Source organism: Coffea arabica, chromosome 3e (assembly GCF_036785885.1).
Source record: "Coffea arabica cultivar ET-39 chromosome 3e, Coffea Arabica ET-39 HiFi, whole genome shotgun sequence".
NCBI lineage: Eukaryota > Viridiplantae > Streptophyta > Magnoliopsida > Gentianales > Rubiaceae > Coffea > Coffea arabica.
In genome coordinates, this window is record NC_092315.1 from 2,761,029 (window position 1) to 2,777,057 (window position 16,029).

Below are 16,029 nucleotides of genomic sequence, written 5' to 3' on the forward strand. Positions count from 1 at the left end.
TCTATTGGGGAATGAGGAGGTTTTCAATTGGGCTTCAATTGCTGACGTGGCTTCCTTGCATTGGTTGATTGGTGATCGTCCGGCCCGTGGAAATTCCGAATTGATCGTCCGGCCCGTGTTAGAATTGGACGCCTGCTGATTGTTGCATTGGTTTTCTTTCTTTCTGACGTATTCTGCTGAGGATGGGACTAGCGCATGGCTCGATACATCACAATTCACAATTTAGGGTTCTCTTTCTCCCTTGTTCATCGCTGTTCTCCGCTATTCTCCTCTCTCTCTCTCTCTCTCTCTCTAAGACCATCTCTCTCTTTTCTTCTTCATTTTCCTCAACCACCCCAGAGCCCTTCTATCTCTCTTATTCTCCATGACCGGCAACATCAGGACCAAAACATATGGTTGGTATTTTTTTTCTTTCCCTCCCTGATTTTCTCTAGCCTTCTATTTTTCTTTTTAGGTTTAGTTGCCTGATCTAATCTAATTCGTATTTATTTGTGATATTGCAGGTGAAAATTTTGGAATCTCTTCCAGCATTCTTGTGAGACTCTGTAAGATTTTTTTTCCTTTTTTAAAAATTGTGTTCTAAAACACGTGGTTAGTTTTGCTCTTTTTCCCCCTTTCTTTTGCCTGGTATTCTTCCTTCTCTTGCCATATTTGTATCTCAATTTTGCTCTTAGCCAAAAAGTATTAAAAAGGATTTAACAAATTTGAGAAATTTTTTTGGAACTTTTCCCGATCTAATGCCTTTATAAGAAATTTTTCCTGGTTTCTTTTTGTTCTTAATTTACGTTTTTTTTTTTATATTTCAAGTCAAAAGTTTATTCATCTCTGCCGCTTCGTTGCTCTCCAGAGTTCCTCTCCTCTCCCCTTCCATTTTTCTTTTCATTTCTTTGTTCCTTTGTTCCTTTTTGTTGTTTTTTATTTGGTCCTTTTTTCTCTGTTTTTCCTTCCCGTTTCCCCCTTCCCCCCTTTTCCCTTTCTTCTCTTTCCTTTTTTCAATTATATGATTCTAATTGATTTTTTTCCCTTGTTAGAATTGGTCTGGATATGAAGCTACTAAACGCATGAGACACAGAAATCATCTTAATTGGTAAGCTCCAATATTCCCCTAAAGTTTTACAGTTTCTTTTATTTAAAAAAGAAAGACATTTTTCCTGCTAAGATTTGTTAATCTTTCGATTAATAACCCAGAGATCTGAAATACTATTCTTCCATTGATTTAAGCATTGATTTCTCACTCTTTACTTTGATATGATGTGGGGAATTTTGCACCAGTGGTAGAATTTCTCTTGCACATTACTTTTCCTGGAGAAAGTTTTCGTGGTTGAAACTTGTAACAGATTAATGCGAAACAATTTTTCTATGACATACAATTTTTGGACACTGTGGTGACTAACACCTTTGAAAAAATCCACCACATAGGAAGCAATTTCTTAAAGTTAGTAGTTTGGTATTGATGTCAATGAGGCTCCATTGTTGGTAAATAATACATTTATTTGGTTGAAGATGCTCCATTGAATTAGTTGTTATTTTTATTTTGTGACGGCCAAAAGGAGGAAATGGATGAATTGAATTAATATACTAATCTGTTGGTATGTTGTTCTCTTTGAATTGATATGAATAGGAAAATCAGTGATTTGGATGGGAATGACTCGACATATTAAACATACTCAATGTTTCCTCACTTAAACTATGATTTGCATTTCCTCTTCTAAATTTTTGAAAACTTCATACAGTATTTTATAATTGGGGCCATTTTGAACTTATTATGATTATTTTTCACTCCCATGTGAACTGGTTGATATTTTCTTAGTAAGTAAAAAAGGAAAAGAAGAAATAAAAAGGAACAAAAGTCAGCCTTGCAATTGCATTTAATTGGGTTATTGTGCAGTGAACAAGGGCTACAGCTTGTAACATCAAAACCTGGTTTTACGTTTTGCATTGCAGAAAAATTTGGAGAAGAAAAGGACAACTAATTATCATGAACGTTGTTCCCTTAAAAGTTTTCCATTAGCTTGTTCATTATTGGATACTTCAGTAGTCATATTTTGTACTTTGTCCTTTATTATTAGTTTCATCATTGTATTATTTTTTAAAATTATTTATATGGCATTTCAATGTTTTTTAAATCAGTAGAATTCTAGAATCACTGGAAGTTGGTTGAGGTCAAAAAGGAGTTAAGTGGTCATCAATATATCAAAATTCTCATGTTTTTGGTGTTTTAACTTCTTATTCTCAAATTCAATGGTGACATTGGCTTTAAAAATTTACATCTCTTTCTTCTTCTCGAATAATGTATTAAATTATGTGAATAATGTATTTTCTGGTTTGACAAGTGCAAATATAGAAGATCCTTTGTTCTGTCTTTTTGAGAACCATTGATCATTTTCCAAAATGGTAACTCTAATATAATTGGAAAATATTATTGTTTATAATTTTGTTGGTATAGTCATTAAGAAACAAACAGTAAATTAAAGTTTTTATGCCGTCGCTCTTATATCTTTTAACATTCTGTTCCCAGGTAAAACCATTTTTATGGTTTGCATTGTGTTGACATAAAGGGGTATCGAAGACTGCTACTTTTGCTTAACGTTGTTGAATTTTGCATACAAGTTCCGTGAAGGTAAGATGCTCTATCAACTCAGTGTGAAGTCTTGCCGCAAAAGAATTTTTTTTTTATTTTGTAACTGGGTTGGTTTTCCCATATAGGAAAGGTGGTTTAGTATGTTAATAGAACTTTCAAGATTCAATTTGTGGTGAGAAATGGGATTGGCAATAGTTGGAATTTGACAAACTATTGTTCAGTATAGCATTGATTAGGACCTAGCATTTTGTTCGAATATTATGGATTGGGCTGAAATTTGACTATAGTTTCAGTATAGCATTCATTAGGACCTAGCATTTTATTCGAATATTAGTAATCAAAAGAAAATTTTCTAAAAAATTGTTGATTTTGGTATGCGGGGTTAAGTAATTTTTTTACCTTTCTTAAAGTTTGCGTTTTAGATTACGTCAGCTTGAAATGTTTAGAGTCAATTCATTGTAAGTTGACAACATAAAATGATTCACCTCATAATAGTAGGGTGGCCTTCAATATTAAATCTGCAACATTATACTTGTAAGTGGTATACCCTCGTATAATTCACGGGAGTTTCAGCTTTCTATTTGACTGGTTGTTTAAACAGTTAACGTCAACAACTTGTTTGGGGATTACATTTTTATGTTTTATTAGAAATCTGTTTTAATTTGAATTTTTGAATTTCAAGTCATCACATACCCTTGTTCTTATAAAATGATGAAAACCAGTTAGATGACTCCAGTGTACTTGTTTTACAATATTGTCACATTTCAAATTTCCAACTCGCTCCTAACATTCTTTTTATTGATCTTGTTTTAAATAATCACTTGTGATATAGTACTTCTGACAGAATTAACGGCTGAATTTCTAGGATGAAGAGTGCGAAAGTTGATTAACAATTGAGATGACTGCTTTTTCGCTTTTCTCCTATACTGTCATGATCAAGACGCAAGATCAGATCTTTCCAACCACGAACAGTGTGCATTTGACAGTCTGAATTTCTTTTTTTTTGAAAAAAATCTTGCCCCGGTGATGATTAGTAATCATCCAAAATTATACATGTATAAATATATTTATGGGAACATCAACAATTGTCTAGAGATCAATTGGCCTCTTTACTTATTCAATAATTCCTTTCTCATATATTTTTTTCTATGATAGCTTTATTGCTTTCAACTGAATTGTGTTTTTCTCCAATTAGGAAGTGTTTCGCTTCAACAATTTATCACGGTATTAGATGACAACATCCTTAATTTTGTACAATGCAAAGCTATGGTTCCAACATACCAAAGCTGAATTTATGGTTGATTTTGATACATACAAGGTTGTGGCTATAAAGCACGTGCTCCATCTCATACCAATTGTGATTCACTACTGCTTGCATATATGTTTTCAATATTTGGAGATGGTTCGATCACCGTAGGTATAATTGCAATACGACCGATATAATCCCATAGATGCGCAATGATTTGAAAATGCATCAAAACAATTTTTAAAATTATTCTGGAAAATCTCATAATCCAAATGAGGCTTCAGTAATTGCCGGTATTAAGGACAATATAATGTATTGTGTTCTGTTACATACAAATGTTTATCTAATATTCAACTTCATTTATAAATTATTAATAGATTTTGGCACCTACCAACCTTCTGTTTACATTTATCATTTGCATTGCATCTTCTCGAACAACTATAGGTCTCTCTAGGCATCCACAAGTTACACAATCTTTAAGAGTCATGGTCCTATGAGTTCTACATCTCAAGATATAGCTATGTTATTGGGAGAGCTCGCTATATTAAGGATTCAACTCTTATTGAACATATTACACTACTAATCATCATCACTTTCACACCTACTAATCATCACTGCTTTTCCATATTGCACTATTAAACACATTACATTACACATTTTCCAATCTTCTTATTATTTTTCCTCAAATTTTAATTACCCATATACTTATTTAAAACACAATCCCGAATTCATCTTTATTATTTTAATTCATCGGCATTACAATATTTCAAAAATACATTAGGCATTAGTGGGCATAATTCCATTCATCCATCGCGCGATGCGCGATGGATGATCTCCTCCTAGTAGTTCTATAGAAAGGGTTGATTATTGTTGTCAGTTGGGCGACTAAATTGGAGGATTTCTGTTTGATTGATGACAGGAGGCCTGCATCTGGTAAGAGCAAAACTACTCGACCCAATTTTCTCTACAGCCCATAGTCTGAAGGCTGACTCCACAACCAGTAGGCCCAAAATAAATATAAACTCTAGGCCCCACCACCCCAAAAAAAAAAAAAAAACCAAAAATAACTCCTGTTGTTTTTGTTACTCGAGGAGCAGCAATGGCGTCGTGTTTCTCTGCAACGCATCCTTATTATGTTTCATGGACCTCCTCTGCGAAATTCGGACAAAGCTCTAATCTTTCCTACGTTACAAAGTCGTTAGTTTTCAGGTGTAGGAAGCGGACTCAGTGCGCCCTGCAAATTCACTGCCCATTGATGAAGGCTCGTGTGGCCTCTTCTTCCATGGATACCACAGATGCCCATATCGAAGAGAACAGCAGCTTCTCCACGCTACGAGAGCTATGCGAAGGTCACGTGCCTGAGCACGTGATTAACAGGTTAGTTCTCTTTATCGCCTTCTTTATATTTTCTTCAATGTCGGTATCTTCTTTTTTTTTTTTCTGTTTGATTGTGGAATTTAAGGTAATTTGGTTTTGAACTGATACTATTATTTGAAAAGTTTGGAGCTTGAGGTTGAGGACGATGAACAGACTAAGTTATGGGTGTAAATGAGCTTAATCGAATAGAATATCATTGTGTCTTCATGCTTCGTTTAATGTTGTTAACGAGTTTGAAATTGTGTTCGAGCCGAGCTTAAATGAGGGTTTATCGAGTCAAGCTTGAGTTGAACTTAAAGAACTAATGAATGGTAGTTAATTTATCAAATGTTAGTATTAAGAAATTCACCTTTATATTTCACATGTATCATTTTTGTCTGCAAATTGTAGGTGCTGAATAGTAAGACGTTGTTGGGGAAGAAAATGTTTTTTTTTTACTATTTCCTTTTAATTGGTTGACTCTACAAATCTGAGTTTCTGTAATATTGGTTTCCTAGAAATGAAAATTTTATTGCGAAAGGTAGTTTTGGGTGAAGGAAGATATAAACCTGAATGCAGGATGGAAGAAATTGGATATGTTGCACCAACAGAGGTGCAGCAGCAAGCTTTACCGGTGCTTTTTGCTGGACGAGATTGTATACTTCAGGCCCAGGTCAATTTGCTTCTTTAAACGAAAAATTGTGGAAGATAGTTCTGCATTTGCTATGTTGTTCAGACTTTTAATAGTTTGCTCATCATTAAGTGTATTTGAGGAATATCTGGGCAACTTTGTTTGTTGCGTGTTTCATAAGGACTAAGACCATGTTATTAATTGATCATTGGTCATGGTGTCCCTCTAAATGTTGTGGTAGTTCATTTAGTCCATGGAGTTAAATGGATATCTACAGCTGTCATTGCCATCGTTTGTCTTCAGCAAAGTCTTTTTGGTAGGAAATTAGTAAACATGTTCTTTTGTTTAAATTTGTCATTTGCATTGTAGTATTTGATTTATTGCCTTGAACTGCAGGTAGATACTTATCATAATTCAGTTCAAGGTCATGATCTGAAATTATTATCTGCACTGCTGTCAGACAAAACAATTTTTTCCTCTAGGATTGATTTATGTCAGGAAAGGTCTATGCAGAACTTAGCATTGTGTTTTTGCTTATGCTTTGTGACTGCTGGAAAAACTATCAGAGTGTTTCACTCATTCTTTTTTGGCCCTCTAGACAGGCTCCGGAAAAACTCTTGCATACCTGCTGCAGATTTTTTCAGTCATTGATACTCAAAGATTTGGTGTTCAAGCACTGATTGTTCTGCCCACAAGGGAGCTTGGCATGCAAGTAGGCACGCAATTCCCTGATTTCTTGAGTATTCGTGACTAATATACTTATCTAAGAGAATCTTGTGCTCTTGTATTCAAAACTAAGGTTACAGAAGTTACTCGAAAGCTTGCTGCTAAGCCTTCACAGGCTGAACGACAGCAGAAGCCATGCACCGTCATGGCTCTTTTAGATGGGGGAAGGTTGACAAGACATAAGAGGTGGTTAAAGGTACAAAAGTGTTCCAATGGCAATAATGTCAATTCGTATATATTACACTGAGGTTGGGTGGAGCGGGAATGATCATGTGACTGTGCGTATTATAGCCAGGTTGGAATTTTAAACAAATAACTCAGCGCAAAACCTGAAATCTTGAATGATAAATAGATGTTATAGATGGAAACTCAAATTTATGTTTCATTAGGATCACAGTGGAAAGAACAGTTGTCTAGGAATCATACTAATTGTTGGAGCACTAAGGAGGCATTTCATGAAACTTGTCAAGTTCTTCACATTTTTCCTTATCATGTTGCTTTCTATGGTGTGACAAGGAACTGGAATGTAAAGGCAAAGCAACTCAAGCTGATGCAATTAGATTTGATGCTGGATGACACTGTTTTTGTGATATAACACTTACTAAGATGCTTCCACAAATGCAGGCAGAGCCTCCTACTATAGTGATTGCAACTCTGCAGAGTTTGTGTCATATGCTTGAGAAGCAAATTTTTGGGTTAGGTGCCATGCAAGTGCTGGTAATTGATGAGGTAAGTTGGAATAGCTTCATCTTAAAAGTATTCTTGCTCAGTTTAGGACGCCTTGTGTCTTGCAAAGTTAACGACGTATTGACTGTCTAATATTCAAGAACTAATTTAACTCTTTCTTCTTCTTGGCATCTTTTGATATGGTAAAATCAATTAGTGAAGCTCATTTATGTGAATTTTTATGCATATTTAAATTACATTTTATCATTTGTTAGGTTGATTTTATGTTCAATTCCTCAAAACAAGTTGATGCTCTTCGAAGGCTATTGACATCATACTCTTCAAGCAGTAGTCGTCAAACGATTTTTGCCAGTGCATCAGTTCCCCAGCACAAGCGATTTCTGCACGACTGTATACAGCATAAATGGACCAAGGTCTGCATGTGAGAATATGTTATTTGATTTTCATGTTAGCATTTCTTACAATCTATTGCTGATTATGAAATTTAAAGTTAAAATGGCTGAACATTTGATTCTATTCTTGGGTATTGCTTATTAATTTCTATGAGTTGTGAAGATTTGATATTTATGTTAGTGATTATGGCAGGGTGATGTTGTTCATGTCCATGTAAATCCAGTTCAGCCAATGCCATCATGCCTACATCACAGATTTGTGGTAAGACAATTTTTGAATCCAGGAAAGTAACCCCTTATAAGTCTGGCGTTTTGTTGATTTCAACATATTGGCCTCCTCTCTCCCCCCCCCCCCCCCCCCCCAAAACACCATGCTAATAACTAAGAATTTGATTTTCCATTTTAGTTGACTTTTATTTTGCTCATTGGCATACTATTTGATAATGCAAGCTAATTTTCTTTTGCATACTTAAAATTTCTTTCTTGGGGCTTCAGGTATGTGGCAAAAGGGAAAGGCACTCAACGTTGCTATTGTTATTACAATCAGATGCTCCTCAGTTTGCTATAGTATTTGTTGGAGAACAAGTCAGTTCTTCATATTCTGTCATGTTCTTTTTTATGTAACTTGACATTCATGTTTACAAAGTAATAGCATATTTGTGTGAATTACTATTATGGAATGTAATCAGCACTGGTTGTTCAGGTCGACAGTTTTGAAGGTGAAACATATTAAATCGTTCTATTCTTATTGTATTTGTCGGATCTTTCAAGATTAAGTTGGAAATAAGCTTCCTAAGCTTGTCATCATTAGACGTGGCTAGTGTTCACCCAAAATGAAAAAATTTGGTAGGATATGCAACAGCACCTTAATTACACATCAAATTTTATGTATCTTCTTAAACTTATCCAATATCGAATTTGATGGTGTATTAACATGCCTTTAGTATATGCATACTGTTTATCTTTCAGGGAGTTTATGGCTACTTGTTCTTTGAGTAAATGGCTACCTTTGGTTGTTTCCAAGTGAACCCTAATGCACAAAATCTGGGGATCAAATTTTTAACTAAACTTATTTATCTGAATGAAAAGCAATTCTTACCACTAAAGCTCGAAATGTTTGTGCATTGTGTACTTAATACCTTATTCTATTTTTCAGTTACTTTACATTATGACTTAAATTTTGCATGTCCAGTTTCTTGTTTAAATCTTTTAATTTTTTTCTCCAGTCTGAAAAGTCAAAGAAGGCTGGAAATGCTCCACCAACAACTATCCTATTTGATTTTTTAAAGACCTCCTTTTTGGGATGCTCCACAATAATTCTTCTGGAGGAAGATATGAATTTTAATCAGCGAGCAGCATCCTTAATTGTAAGTATAGCTTGGTAATTGCATTTATTTCCTCTTTTATGTCCTTAGGTTGCTAATTGGAGAGCAGAACTCTTACATATCCTCGGATGACAGCATGCCAATACATTTATGCTAAGCCTAATCACTTTCGGGATGCAGGATGTTAGAGAAGGAGGAGACTTTCTTCTGGTTGCAACAGATATAGCAGCTAGAGGAGTTGACCTGCCTGAGACAACTCATATTTACAATTTTGATCTGCCAAGAGATGCAGTAAATTACCTTCATCGAGCTGGAAGGACAGGTAGGAAACCATTTTCAGATGATAAATATTTTGTGACCAACATTATAGCACCAGCTGAGCGATTTGTATTGCAGAGATTTGAAAATGAACTGAAGTTTTTCTGTGAAGAGTTGTTCCTGTAATTGTGTGAATGATTTTTTGGTTTGTGCGTGAGTGAAATCCAAGCCAATTGGCTTAATTTGAATATAATGAATCAAATTTTATTTGTTTATTTATTTATTTATTGCTTTTTCTCACCGTCCTATGTACTAAATTTGTTGTTTTGTCAGTGAACTAGACTATTTGGTGAAATCTGCACTATAAAAATAAATAAATAAATAAACCAAAGTCTTAGTTTGACGTACATTATCAATGGTGGTGGTGGTTTAGCACTTCTAAAATCATTAAGGGCAGAAGGCTTAATTCAGTAGATTAGTTCTAATAAATGTATTTAACCAGCATCAATTTTCAGAGACATAATTTGGCCAGGTCCATTCCTCTTCCGAGTTTAATTGAATATTAGTACTATGGACACTTATGGAAGTTAAGAGTTTTCTTTTTTCTTTTTTTGGTTGAATAAATTAATAATCTGTGTCTTTTGAGCGCAAAGAGAATATCCATATTCTTGTTTGGCAATGTATGAACAGAATCTTGAAAGCATTGACTATTGAAGGGAAAAGATTGATTTCCACTTCTCAATACCATGAATTCAACCCTTTGCATTGCTTCTGTGTATTATTTGAAAAGGAAAGACTCATATTTCTTGTGTCTTGATCCCATCCTGCTCTACTGCAACTGACAGTTTTTCTTTTCTCAAAGTTGAATGTATTGGTACATGTGTTATATCACTAAACCATCTTTAATTGTTGAGTTTCTTAATACGATTGTAATGCCTGATCTGATATAGAATCCTTCTGAAGATCTGTCAGCCTCTTGTACGCCCTGCAAATCATGCATAAACAGGAAAGTTATGAGTATGCCAAGTTTCCCTAAATAGGAATTAGCTTGCCAACAAGGCTTCATGCTTAAAGCCCTTAATCGACAATTGATATTATCACATTTTCATTTTCATTTTCATTTTTTCAAGCAACTAAAAAGATGTTGGGTTGTTTGTATTGACATTTTTAGAAGTAAGAAATGTTACTGTTATCTTCTCAACAAAACTAGCTTTGAGTATTAGCTTGAATGATCCATTAAGGTTGAAATCTTAATTTTAAGATGTTTGAAAGGTGAAAAGTAGATCCTTAGATAAAGATGGAGCAGCATACAGTTGCTTATGAAGAAAATTTTGAGTAAACGTCTAGAGAACGTACCTCTGAATTTTCGATGATGACATTTTTGCCTATTTTGGCATTCTTGTCAATGATGCAGTCTCTGAAAACACACATAAAATTTTTGGCTTTAGAATTTTGGAAAAAAATGAAAAGAAAATTTGATGCTAGATAAGGAGCAGGATGGTTTGGGTTATGTATACTTGATTCTTGAATTTTCTCCAATTCCAATAGGGACTCTTCCCTCAGCTAACAGTGAGGCAATTTCAGCATCAGTTTCATAGTAATCAGCCCCCAGCATCACAGTATCCTGCAAGTGGAAAATTATCAGTTTTCAGGACAAAAATACAGAAATAAAAGCAGTAGTCTACTAAATCAACTCTATACATGTATGGAATGGTTTTCTTCAATATAATTACTGGATACTGCTGTTTCAAGCAAAATCTGAATATTTGGCCTGTTAATAGTGAAAGAAGTTGAAAAAGAAATGGGGAAATGAAATTGCAGCAAGTTTCTTGTTTTACGTTAAGAAAACATACGATCTGACATCTGTAACTGTTGATATGGTTTGAGATATACCTTTAAGTGAACGTTGGAATTTATGCGGGACCTCAGACCAACAAGACTGTGTTCCACAAAGCAATTCCTCAAGAAACTACCATGTGATATGATTGAGTCAACAATCTGCAGAAAAATATATGATATCCATGAGAAACATTAATGTAGGTCTTTTACAAGGATGACACTGCAGGGAGAATCAATAACCTTGCTGTTTTCTATCTTCGATGGTGGCAAGTTTCTCCTGGATGTATAGATTGGCTTTGTTGCATCATAGAAACTAAATTTTGGTGGCTGAAGAAAGACAGATCAAAAGAATTTGTGTAAGAGTCCACATGAAAGTAATCTAAATGAAATTCGCTTTTTAATAGTCTACTGCATAGTGCAAGACTCAAGGGCCTAAAGTTAATGATCTAGTAATGGTTCATTCAATAATAATATGTGTATGCTGTATTCATGTTTTGAAGTTTTATTTGTCTGTTTTGTATTAATTCTTATATGAGCAATCATGACTTTATTTATGGACTAATTAATCTGATTCACAGAAACTTTCCTTAATTTTTTGCAATGTATACTATGTAGACTGATGCATGCTTTTATATCTCCATATATAGACGAACAGGGTATGTCAATTTACCTATATAAACCCATGTATTGTTAATCTCACTACTGACTGCAGCCTAATATTTTAAGAATGAAAGCAGAGGTGAAATGCATTGTCATAGAACTTACATGCTCTGTCAGGGCAAGGTTTGCTTCGAAAAAGGACTTGATTGTTCCAATGTCTTCCCAATAATCGTTAAATAAATAAGCCTGCAAAATAATTAAGATAAAATTCGTATGCATTTGTTAGGCTGTGGACTGAAAATGCATGCAGTTATAAACTGATAAATATTTTCCTCTTGAATGAAAGTCCTAGTGCAAGTTGTGTCAAGTTTATTGAATTGTTGTACTCTTTAAAAACACTTGCTCGGAAAAGAGATAAACAAACTGGAGAAAAATGATACAGGCCTTTATGTAAAATTCTGCTGCTGAAGCAGGGATTATTTCTGATCCAAAGTCATTTGCAGTTGGAAAACGCCATCTGGAGTGACAGAACAAGCAATACTTTAATTTAGTTTTCTCTGTCAAGCTTGAATGGTAACATTCAGAAATATTTACAGTCCCTCTAATCTATTGTTGTATGAATCCCTTTCCTGATGAGTGATAGAAATCTGTAAAGGTTGTTACCTTAAAAGATTCAGAAGGATTTCCTTTTTGAAGACATAAACTCCCATTGAAGCAATATAAGGTTTCTTCTGAGCCTCATCTTTAGATAGCCCCAAAACTGTGGTGTCTACAGCCTAACGGATGTATCATTATTGGTTAGGAAATTTTTATGGGCATTTGGCTCTGAGAGACAAGTAAAAGTTTAACTATTACCATTGCCTTCAAGTCATCTCCTTTGGGTTTTTCGCTGAAAAATAGGACCCTGCCTTTGTTGTCAATCTTCATCAACCCGAAATCTGATGCACGTCTATAATAAAAAAAAAAAATGAAAAATAAGCTGCTTTATGTGGTTGATAGCCTATGGAGACATGAAGAGTGAATAACAATAATGATAGAACCTATTCAGGAAGGATATGAATAAGGAATGTGACCATATTCTTAGGTTTTTGCTTATGTGGTACTATAGTCATGTGATTCAAAAGTGTATTGTTAATATGATTGCAATATAACTCCCTAAACTTGATGTTTTTAGCATTAAACTGAGTTCTTGAAAGATTCATTTATGGCTCTGGGTACAAAACATTATCCTACCTGTCATCTATTGGCAAAGTTGATATAGTGATATCTGCTCCACTTTGTCTGTGATTCTGTGAAAGGGAAAGAATTAATATTTAAGGAGTAATTTATCTATAAGCAAGCATCCTTAGAGCATAAGCACTGTCTGTCTTCACCTGAACAAAGTCCATGTAGTCCATTCTATACAGGTGATCACCGGATAGAATCAGTACATCTTCAATCTCCTTGCATCTTTGATCCTGCAGTTGTCAAATGTTCATCACAAATATTAGATTTTGCACTCACAAGTCCATTGATAGAACAGTAATTTATGACTTATTGTGTAGCAGTACAATTTTGAAAGTTGATATGCTGATCTTGTTAACTTTCATATTTGTTGACACGTCATCTGATTAAGAAAATGGCATCTGGATGGAAATGACCCTATAAGAAACATATATGCCTTATATGGATCAGAAATAGGGAAGCATTAGAATCTTCCCGTGTCCATTGAGTTGGAGTGAAAATTGATCTGTGTCACAGGCAAGCAGTTGAAACCAGTCTAAGCAAACATGAAGCGGGATACCTCAAAAAGCCAGTGGAACTGTCGTACTGCATCTGCTGTACCTAGGAACCAATTTTTACCTGCCTCACCTGGGGTTTGAGTGGCTGCTAAGACCTGTTGTATGGTTTGCAGGGAGCAGCAGATCAATAGCCAAGCTAAATTGAAAAATGGGTATTTGCTAATGACTTTAATTAAAGTTAATATTACAGGTATGACTAAAGTACTTGAAATGGATGCAAAAGGAGGGGAGAACTTTGAGAATGCATACCTCCACATAGCCATCCCCAAGTGTGACACCACTGCCATAGTTGTAAGCCCTTGCGAGATGCCTGTTGAGTGATGCTGAGTTAAATTGGGTAAGAATGTAAACCTTGTTGATACCACTGTTGATACAGTTGCTCATTGGCACATCAATTAGCCGGTATGATCCGCCAATAGGTACCTGGAAATGTGAAGATGTGCAGCTCTTGGGTTAGGGAAGATGTGCGGATTACCAATGTTGATGTAGAAAAAGCTTAGTTTTTAGCTTTGTAGTCATCTATAGCCCTAAGTTCTGAGAATCTTTTTTTTTTTTTTTTTTTTTTATACAGCAACGACATTTGTATAACCTAATCTATCCTAAGTTTTGAGAATATATGTCCCTGTTTTTTACCATCTTGTCTTAAAGATTCTTATCATCTGTGAAAAGTTGAAAGAAAGTTGATGAGGACAAGGATAGCATAGACTTACAGCAGGTTTTGCTCGGCGCTTGGTGAGAGGAAAGAGACGGGTACCAGCTCCACCACCCAGTATAATTGCCCCAACAGTTCTTGGATCCCTTTTCTCCATCTCCAGGTCCCTTAACTGCTTGGAAATTGTAAACTCAGCCAAATTAGAGGAGAATAAATATTTGATCTACAGTCAAGGACGATTTATAAATGTAATGCCCATTCATGTATTATGTTTAAGATAAAATTTGTTCGATTATGCTCTCATGATGATGCTGAAGTAATTTTGAAGAGATGCATAATTCATCATGTACATCCTCAACTTCGAACTTGAAAGACCAAATGCTACGCAACTAAAAGTATCACGTAAAAAATGCGCCCAAGATCTGTTGGCTGTATATTCTTGCAGAGTACATCTTAATTTGATCGAGAAAAAATCATTATTATGAAATTGCCAGTTGACGCAGAAATGAGACGTCTTCTTTTACTGAAAAAGGTTTGTACTCTTGAATTCCCATGTTTTGAGTTGCTTTGGGCTGCATGGACCTCGAACGCTTACCTTAGTGTCACGTACAATATCAGCAGTAAGGGACATGCTTACAGGAGCCCTGGCAATACCATTTTCAAGATGCCTCTGCTGAAGCTTTCTGCAGTTGAGCTTCTCTCCCATAAAATCTCCATTGCAGAACTTAATAATGCTCCAATTCCTTTTCCCAGACAATGCAACAGTGCCATGCAACTGTCCTGCTGGTCGGAAGGCAATCCGGCCATCAATGGCAACAGCCATTTTCACTGTACTCTAGGGGACAACAGGAAATCTGGCTATATATGTATCTATATTTTGGCTTGATGCTGAACTGCAATAGCAGGGAGTTGAGAAGACTGAGACTGCTAATGCATGGCATTGAGGAATTGAACCACATCTATCCAAATTCAATTTCAGCCACGAAAATCTTTTGTTTTCATGTGAACCTTTAAAAGTAGAAAATCCACTTGTTTTACAAAAAGGTCCTCAAAGAGGCTGCTGATTGACATGCTAATGGTTTCTGGCTTTTCGAGATTTTTAGTCCATATTGAACCTCAAACCACATATATTCACTTAGACGACAAAACATGTTTTATTGATCACATTCCACTTGGTTGACTGTTCTTTCCTTTTATCGTCATGTGCAGTTTTATGCCTTCGTAGTTGAAATAGAAGGGCATTGACAAGATTTAGGGAATTATACTCTTATCCTTGTTGAGAATTTTCTAAAACTCTATGAAAAATAACAAAATTAGTTGAGAGCCTCAACCCTGCACACTGCACACTTTCGCATTGGAGAGCCTCAATCGGGTCCTTGAGATATTGGCGGTCAAGCTAATCAAGGGTAATCAGAAGCATCACAAGGGACACTAATTGAATTCTCCCTGTCACAAATTTCTAGTTCTAGCAGATCAATTCTTCATATCCTGCAACCATATCGTGGCTTCTTTGAGCAAATTCGTTAAAAACTCTAGGCCGCAGGTCACTGTCTCAAACTTAACACTATACCAAAATCACCCAAAATTAAAGTCCAAAATCGCCCCTGTGAACTTGCTCTTAAACTGCATGAAAGAGGATGGCAAGTCACTTTCTTCTGCTATGGACAAATCGAAGCTTGTTAAGTTGTCACGAATCAAGATTTTCTGGATTACTCCCTACCAACACCTTGGTTTCCATTTTTCCTTTGTTGGTTTGGAGTAAAAAAGTAAACAAGCTGATAATCAGAAGTAGAATGTTGACAATTACCATCAAATCTAGAATAAGGTTACCATATAAGATTCTACAAATTAAGACAGGATTAATGGGTGGTCTAGCAAAAAGTTATTTTGGGATTTTGATAAGAAGTTATGTAATAGTCTAGACAAGACGATCTAACCAATTAATTAGGACGACA

At 35.3% G+C, this 16,029-nt stretch overlaps 2 protein-coding genes and 1 long non-coding RNA gene across 10 annotated transcripts; 2 read left to right on the forward strand and 1 right to left on the reverse strand.

Moving 5' to 3' along the window:
* Nucleotides 1-165: 165 nt before the first annotated feature.
* LOC113736986 (uncharacterized) lies at nt 166-1,091 on the forward strand. The gene is made up of 3 exons (XR_003459881.2): nt 166-395; nt 504-545; nt 1,032-1,091. It is a non-coding gene; the product is annotated as an uncharacterized lncRNA (long non-coding RNA).
* A 3,628-nt stretch (nt 1,092-4,719) lies between these two features.
* On the forward strand, nt 4,720-14,423 carry LOC113738217 (DEAD-box ATP-dependent RNA helicase 58, chloroplastic). Of its 8 annotated transcripts, none has more exons than XM_072084302.1 (11): nt 4,721-5,204; nt 5,763-5,856; nt 6,413-6,526; nt 6,614-6,736; nt 7,165-7,269; nt 7,482-7,640; nt 7,813-7,881; nt 8,115-8,204; nt 8,846-8,986; nt 9,125-9,266; nt 14,092-14,423. In XM_072084302.1, the coding sequence occupies exons 1-11, from the start codon at nt 4,927-4,929 to the stop codon at nt 14,124-14,126; spliced, it is 1,350 nt and encodes a 449-aa protein (XP_071940403.1). In that variant the 5' UTR covers nt 4,721-4,926; the 3' UTR covers nt 14,127-14,423. The 8 variants fall into 8 exon arrangements, with proteins under 8 accessions (XP_071940405.1, XP_071940403.1, XP_071940404.1 ...); XM_072084303.1 differs by lacking the exon at nt 14,092-14,423 and adding an exon at nt 13,382-14,035 and having other exon boundaries at nt 4,723-5,204; XM_027265455.2 differs by lacking the exon at nt 14,092-14,423 and having other exon boundaries at nt 4,726-5,204; nt 9,125-9,485.
* On the reverse strand, nt 9,945-15,000 carry LOC113738216 (glucose-1-phosphate adenylyltransferase large subunit 3, chloroplastic/amyloplastic-like). The gene is made up of 15 exons (XM_072084301.1): nt 14,670-15,000; nt 14,133-14,246; nt 13,672-13,845; nt 13,425-13,517; nt 13,015-13,098; nt 12,875-12,930; nt 12,497-12,590; nt 12,305-12,417; nt 12,084-12,158; nt 11,807-11,885; nt 11,282-11,368; nt 11,096-11,200; nt 10,720-10,826; nt 10,559-10,619; nt 9,945-10,187 (listed from the first exon to the last, which is right to left on the reverse strand). The coding sequence occupies exons 1-15, from the start codon at nt 14,895-14,897 to the stop codon at nt 10,086-10,088; spliced, it is 1,572 nt and encodes a 523-aa protein (XP_071940402.1). The 5' UTR covers nt 14,898-15,000; the 3' UTR covers nt 9,945-10,085.
* Between the last annotated feature and the right edge of the window lie 1,029 nt (nt 15,001-16,029).